General features: G+C 43.0%; 1 protein-coding gene across 4 annotated transcripts; it reads left to right on the forward strand.

The window, feature by feature from the left end:
- The first annotated feature begins 1904 nt into the window (after positions 1-1904).
- LOC101073429 (protein kinase C and casein kinase substrate in neurons protein 3-like) lies at positions 1905-7287 on the forward strand. 4 transcript variants are annotated; one of them, XM_029849187.1, is made up of 11 exons: positions 1906-2119; positions 2265-2448; positions 4127-4197; positions 4279-4435; positions 4618-4853; positions 5028-5183; positions 5569-5744; positions 5817-5937; positions 6068-6132; positions 6215-6294; positions 6735-7287. In XM_029849187.1, the coding sequence occupies exons 3-11, from the start codon at positions 4141-4143 to the stop codon at positions 6851-6853; spliced, it is 1167 nt and encodes a 388-aa protein (XP_029705047.1). In that variant the 5' UTR covers positions 1906-2119; positions 2265-2448; positions 4127-4140; the 3' UTR covers positions 6854-7287. The 4 variants fall into 4 exon arrangements, with proteins under 4 accessions (XP_029705053.1, XP_029705047.1, XP_029705060.1 ...); XM_029849193.1 differs by lacking the exon at positions 2265-2448 and having other exon boundaries at positions 1905-2119; XM_029849200.1 differs by lacking the exon at positions 6735-7287 and having other exon boundaries at positions 6068-6149; positions 6215-6263.
- Positions 7288-7639: the final 352 nt, after the last annotated feature.

Genomic DNA, 7639 nt, shown 5'->3' on the forward strand with positions numbered 1-7639 from the left:
ACACATTTAAAAGATCACCATCTTCATTTTCTTTATTTTTCCTCACTGGTTGACAATCCCAATTTTTACACACACAAAACCATTCCTACCACTTGTGAAAAGGTTATTTAGAGAGAGAGATAGATTTAAAGTGAATTCTGTAAACAGTATGCTACTATGAGGACTATGTTGCTTTAAAACATGAAGTTTCTCTTCAATGAATTCAACTTTAAATCAAAATACATCATTTATAGGTCTATATGTCATGAGGAGATGACAATGGTAACGTGAAATATAGCATAATAAACATGTTATTAAGTATTTAAACATTCTTAAGAATCTTCGTCTTCCAAATTGCGTGGACAAAATTCTTTAATGTTTTTTGTTTTGTTTTGTTTTGCTTTGATTTTGGGTTTTCTGTAAATGCTTTCTCTACTGCTCGCCCCGTGGTGATCCCAGTGAAGCTAAACTATGTTTAATGTGTCTTCTGTGAATTTGAAATGATGACTTTATTCATATGCTACATTGCCACAGTGCAACATTATGAAGGACTGATGAGATGTGAAAGGACTGAGCAGTAATATAGAAAGCATTACATCATATAATTTAATAGTATTTAAGTCTAGTGAAATGCATAAATAATATGACTACACACAAAATGAGCAGACGTATGCAGAGATAAATATATATATATATATATATATTTAAATATACATAGGTTTTGTTTTAATAATATAGACTGATATACAACATGATAGAGGTACAACTAAGGTGTTGAAATAAAAGCTAAATTAAATCGTGGTCCTCTTTTGTTTCTCATTTCTTCTATTTTGTCTTGTGACAGATGTGCGTAATGATCCAGTTTAAAGTGTGTCTGAATTGCCGTCAGGTCCACACTGATTTCCCCCCGTTCGGCGAGCTAATAGGACAAATGGGTTCAGCTCACGGGGAGGGAGAAGATGAGATTCAAGGCAAACAGTGGCTGCGCTCATGCAGAAAGCCAAATTCCATCTGTGAGGCGTTAGAAAGAAACTTGGGAGAGGCTGAATGCTGCATCGCAAGCATGGTTTTCAAGGTTACGTTAGCAGACTACAAATATTGTGTTGCCTGTTTCATCTGTACTGGCTGGCCTATCCTTAGATTTTTCAAGTTAAAAATTGCCTGCGTGCAGACTTGTTTTGTTTGGTGGAGATGAAGCAATAACTGCCATTTTCTTCCTACTGTAAGAAAAAATAGCATGCACAGAGAAAAACACTGCAGGGACGTAAAACCAGTCATCAAACGAAGAGACGAAAAAGCTGGAGATTGGAAACGTTCAACCGAGTTGCCATCAGTGAGTTAGTTACAGAGTTACAGAGTTGATTTGTCACTTCAAACTGTGACTAAACAGTGATCCTGGAACTCAGAAATGGTGTTACTGATCAGGTATGCCAGCGCATAACAGCTGATCGGATGGTGTCATTGAAAATATACTGCAATGTCTGTCATGAAGAAACACACGAGCATATGCACGCATTGGTATTCAGCTTCTACTGCCTCAAGTGAGAAACACTGTGTTATTGTGGGTGGTGAAAGGGGTCTGGTTGAGCTGCTAAAAGCATCAGTAAAAAGACCGAGGGCCACAAAGTAGAGGGGAACGTCAGAAGAACACTGTTCCAGAAGAGCACATCCCAGAACCAGTGAATGTGAGCATGCTTTTTCCAGGTATGACCACAGACAGAATGGCAGGTCATAAAAGGCCACAGTGCTAATGTGACAGTTCCTCTGACACCCCCCCCCCTCCCCAACACACACCCACAAACCTCTGCAGTCACACACATTTGCTAATAAGCTCACATGACTCAGTGCCACACTGACACAATTCTGCAACCAGCAGCACAGTCACAATGAATGTCCACCATGTCATTAGCACCGAAACGAGAGAGAGAGAGGCAGAGGGAGGGAGACGGGTGCAGAGGGGCACTCGGCCCCTTTCGGCTGGTTTTATAGCCTAATGGCAGGGTGAGAAGAACATGAGCGCGCCTGGTAAAGTGAAGGTCCGTGAGTAGAACGAGGAAGGGATCAAAGTAGAAGAGAGAAAGAAAAGTTCATTTGGGTACCAGGAAGAACATCACAGCTGGGGGGGAGGAGAACAAGCAAGGTGAGTTTGGCCCCGAGCAGCAGCACAAAGATCACAGCGAAAATCCAGTTTCTTTTTTCTCTTCTAAAGACGTTTCAGTCGCTCACGCCTACTGCGTCTTCTGTGTAAACATGGATGTGTGTGTGTGTGTGTGTGTAACTTTAAGCGTCTAGATAAAACCAGGCCAGAGAGAGCGAGCGAGAGAGACAGACAGATGGAAAGAGAGAGAGAGAGAGAGAGCGTGTAAGTAGGAGCACAGTACAGAGACGGACAGAGAAATGGACAGAAATCTACAGCAACTGCAGTAACAAGTGCTGACTTGATTAAACACTGGTGATTCAGAGAGAAATGTAAGTGTTGGTTTCTCCCAGCATGACTGCTCTGCTTCCACTTTCTGAATGTTTTTCCTGGTGTGTGGATGGAGTTTCTACAGCACTAAAGTCCTGCTTGATATGGCTGTGAGTCTTGTTTCAATTCGTCCTCTACGCAGACTTAAACAGACACAGACAGGGTTCAATCTATTTCATATTTAGCACCCTGTTAAGGGAGACAAAGTGCTCCATTTATGTTGATCTCTGTCCCGCTTGGTCTTGTAACGAGGTGTGGTTAGTCATTTTTGTGTTATCCAGCCAACAATGTGTCAATGTGGTGCCCAGACAGTGTACGCACGCCACGTCTTTTGTTCCACCTGCCCTCTGCCTCTCTACCTGCCACTTGTGTTTTCCTCCGTACTTTGCGGAAAATCTGCAAAATCTTGCACTCTTGCAGGAATTAAGATGGCAGGAGGGTACCAGACCGGTTCCAGTGGGCCTTCTATTAGTGACAGCGAGGGAAAGATGACCTTTCCTTCACTGTTTATTTTGGGAAGGCACCAGGAAGAATGCCGGAGCAGCTGTTCTACCCCTGCTGGCAGATCCAACCCTGTGAATTCCCGTCTGCCACTGCAGCAGCTCTCCCTTCACTCAGGCGAGGGTCTGGCTGCATCCATGCGCCGTGATGTGTAGATGAATCCTCATCAGGATCATTGAAATTCTCAGGACAAGAAGCAAGATTGGTTTAGGCTACTAATTTTTTTCTTGATTAGCCATACCTTTAAGGCTAATCTTGACTGATATTGCTTTAATGTGGCTAATAAAACAGCCTTAATTTGCCAGGACTTCTAATCTCATTGCTGTAGATCTATCAGGTCTGAGGTATGAGGCTTGTTTCTCCATCTATGGGTATGTTTTATCCCAGGATTTGGCCTGTCATGCTCACTAGGCTATTCCTGAATGGTATTTGTGGTGCAGCAGGGTACATTAGCTCACTGTAGGGGTCCAGCTGCTCAGTGCCATGCTGCAACGAATGGGACGCAGCTGATGTTTAGGTAGGTGGGAGGCAGTGCTGTGTTTGTGTTCTCATCACTCAAACAGGTTTTGTATAATGACTCATTGTCAAAAGATGTGTGATTACTCTCACAACATTATTACTTTGCACTTATTGCTCTATGTCAAAACTCTGTTTATATTTCCAAAACTCTGTGCAATTAATCTGATTTGAATACACTAACCACAAGTTGGCAAATTAGTCTACTGCACTGGATGTTTAGTTTGTTGATTCACTTTGTTCTCTCTTTCTCTCTGGCTCTCTCTTTCACACACACACACACACACACACACACACACACACACACACACACACACACATATGTCATGTTCCTTCACATTCCCCGACTTGTTGGAACCTGGGGTGCACGGCCCCCACCCCTCCTGGGTGGCTGCAGAGGACTGATCCGCTGGTTCCCTTCTGGCAGTTGAGATCCTGTGTTCTGTTTCCATGGCTGTTTAATCAAATCTCAATGTTTATTGTTAATCACTTCACACGAGGGCAGTTCTGTTCTTGCGGTCGGATATATTTAGTCAGTGTTCAACCTGTTGCGTCGCTTATTACTGTCAACTCTCGACCGATCGGGAGGCTTTGCTTGTTTATTATGTACTGGAACCAGTCTAGCAGCTTCACTAAGCTACAGTATCTTCTTTTCACAAATAGAGACGCGTTGAATAATGGCGAGTCTACCTAAGGACCCTCCAGAGGATCCCAAGAAACAGAGCTTCTGGATGGTGAGGATTATATTCACGATCTGTCTGGAGAAATCTTTCAAACTGGTATTCTCACACATTTATTAATATTGCCACTACTAGCCTGGGAATTACGTGCGCACGGTGCACCGGACAGAGCAGTCCTTCCAGGCCTGCAACGATATTGTGGCCTGTTTTGTGGAGAGGGCAAAGGTGGAGAAACAATACGCCCAACAGCTCAACCAGTGGAGCAACAAATGGAAGTCCATTGTAGATTCCCGTAAGTGCTTCTGTGGCCTGAAAACATTCCCAGGATCTTTTAAGGATCTTTATTTTAGCATGTTGGTTGGAATTTGTCCAGGCAACAAATGAAGCAATTATTTCCATTTTTAGTTCCATGACTCACCTCTCTGCTCTCTGCTATGTTATTCCTCTGGGTGTCTTTTGTCTCTGCTTCCTCAGGGCCACTTTATGGTTCACTGATGAAGGCGTGGCAGTGTTTCTTTACCTCCACTGAACGCTTAGCTGTTCTCCACTCCTCCATCTCCGACTCACTCGTAGCAGAGGAGGGAGACCGGGTGAGAGTCTGGCAGAAGGACACCTTTCCAAAGAAAATCTTCTGCGGCTTCAAAGAGAGCCACACCAACAACACCAGCTTCTCCCGTGCACAGAAACCCTGGAGCAAGAAGCTGCAGAAGGTCCGACCCTGTGTGTGTCACCTTTGAAATACCCTCTATAGGTCATCAAGCAAAATCAACTGTTAGTTAAATGCAAATATGATTTTAAGTTGCGTACAGAGCCAATCAGAAATATACACGAAGGATTAATTAAAACACAGTTCATTTCTTCATGCATTCATTCATTGTTTCCAGCTGGAGAAGGTCAGGGCTGCATATCACAAGTCCTGTCAGCAGGAGCAGACGGCTCTCGACAGAGAGAAACAAGCCAACGAAGACGCTGAGATGAGTCCAGAGAAAAAGCAAAAACTGGCCGATGCCCGAGAAAAGGCTACAGGGGAGAAACTAAAGGTGAGCAGAGAGGTGAACACGCACACACAGTCCAGGGCTTTACTTCAAATCACACACTGATTTAATCGCTGTTCAATTTAAACGTTTATAATCGATGCCAGAAAGTTAAACATGCTGCATTTAAATGTGAATTGTTGACCCATTTCGCATGAACACATTTAATCAGGCAGCTATAAACATGAGCCATAACCTGAAATTCATGTTCCAAACACCTCCCTTCTATGGACTTGTGTTATTATTACCTCAGCTCAGGGTTTATGGAGCTCTGGCGTGGGGACCAGATGAGTTATACATCACGCGTCACGCTCCATTAAATAAAACACTGTGACTGTGGGAGCTTACAGCGAGCGCTCATCGTAAAACGGTTCTTGTGAGCTGCCCGCAGTGTAAGGATCAGTACGAGAAAGTGCTGGAGGATGTGTCGGCCTACACGCCCCGCTACATGGAAGAGATGGAATCCATCTTTGAACAGTCACAGGAGGAGGAAAGGAAGAGGATCAGTTTCCTGAAGCAGGCCTTCCTCTCAATCCACAGGCACCTCGATGTCACCAACAATGAGAGGTGAGCAGCGTTCAGCGTGTGTCCCAATCGGCTGTATTCGGTGTTTGACTGTTGTCGCTTTTATTCGCTCAGTGTGAAAGCCGTGTACAATGAGCTCCACCAAACCCTGATGTCCATCAATGAGCAAGATGATCTGAAATGGTGGAAGAACAACCATGGCCCCGGCATGCCCACCGACTGGCCAAAGGTTGAGGTGTGTTAAAAACACATTTCCTGCACATAAAAGGAGCAATCTCAAAACAACTAATGCAAGGTTCCAGTTGTGACCCTGCCGATGACCTCATCTGGAGGGTTGATGTGCTTATTTTATGCTGATTGATCAGGACTGGGTCCCACCTGTAAAGAAGCTAAACAGGAAGAAGAGACAGAAAAGAAAGGAGAGTCGACCGTGAGTGGTTGATAGAGGTAACTTGAGTGAGTGAGCAGATTCAGTCCGGTTTCTGACGCCTTATTTCAACCCTTCCTCTTAGAGTGATGATTGGGGGTGTGAAGGTGCGCGCCCTGTATGACTACGTTGGAGAAGAAGGGGACGAGCTGTCCTTTAAAGCAGGTAACTTCCTAATTCAGATCTAATTTGATGATATTTACTTTGTTTTATAGTTCATATAGTTATACTTCCAGCTGAAACTTGTTCCACTCACTCCACAAGGTCTTCAGTGGAATTAGCACCAAAAATTGAAAATGATCAAGTGTAATATCCACATGAACATGGTGTGGAAAACAAATACTTTTTGCGTTATTCAAATTACAGTTTACTCTCAAGGGTATTTTTGACCCTGAAACCACTGATTAAAATGCGTTTAATCCTTTAATGAAGAGCTTCTGTCTCCCTCTTGTGGAAGTGAGAGCTACTGCGCAAAAGGATGTGTTGCTTTTATTCTGCTGCGAAACTAAATTTTACTTTATGCTTTAAAAGTCCTTCTAAGCCCCGACATATTGTTAGAGTTAATGTCTGTGGTAAAACCATGTTTATTTTCTGTTTTCTCCCAGGGGAAGTGTTCCTGAAGGTGGAGGAGGAGGATGACCAGGGTTGGTGTCGAGGGGTTCTGAGTGGAGGGAAGGAGGGCTTCTACCCAGCCAATTACGTTGAAGTTGTTACTGATGCTTGACTGTACTGAGACCAGATTTCTTATTTCTTACACACTTTTCAGATCTATTATGGACAGATATGATAAGGTGTCACCTTCACTCTTAAATCCGTTTCCAATGAAAGGACCTTAGCGTCCTAACCTCCTTGGTTTGCGTACCTGCTTAATATAAATGAACATATTTAAGTCGAGGATGTATTGAGCAGGAACAGAATATGTAAGAGAGTTTCGGAGAGAGTATTTATTTACCGGTAATGCCATGTTGTCTGAGTCATTAGGTCTGCAGTCAATAATGAAGATTATAAGATATGGATGAGGTTTACCCGAGCAAAGGTTTACAGTAATGCGTGCACACAGGGTTAATGTTTACTTAATACGTGTATACAAGACACAAGGAAGTTAGTTTGACTGAAGAAATTGATTTTCAAAATAAAAGTGTTTTCCTTCTACCCTCACCTGAGTTTTTATTCTATGTGAAGGTCATTGAATTGTTTTTTCTGTTTTCCTGAGGATGAACTCATGTGTTCCTCTGTCTCCTCCTCTTCTGCACCCAGCAAATCCAAACATTCTTTTCAGATCAAATTGGCTGGTTTTGAATTCCTGACGTTCAAAGTCCTCAGAGGAGGAGTCCTAAAGATCTAAATCAATGCATATGTGTGTCTTTTGGTTGGTGCATGACCTCTTTGGTTTAAAATAAAAATGGAGTAGCTATTTTTACATCACAAAGTAGGAAGAATGTAGTTCTACAGGATTTAAGCAATGGACTACATCTCCTACTAGTTTTTTATCATTGTTATAAGTAAATGC

Source organism: Takifugu rubripes, chromosome 1 (genome assembly GCF_901000725.2).
Source record: "Takifugu rubripes chromosome 1, fTakRub1.2, whole genome shotgun sequence".
In the NCBI taxonomy this organism is placed as follows: domain Eukaryota; kingdom Metazoa; phylum Chordata; class Actinopteri; order Tetraodontiformes; family Tetraodontidae; genus Takifugu; species Takifugu rubripes.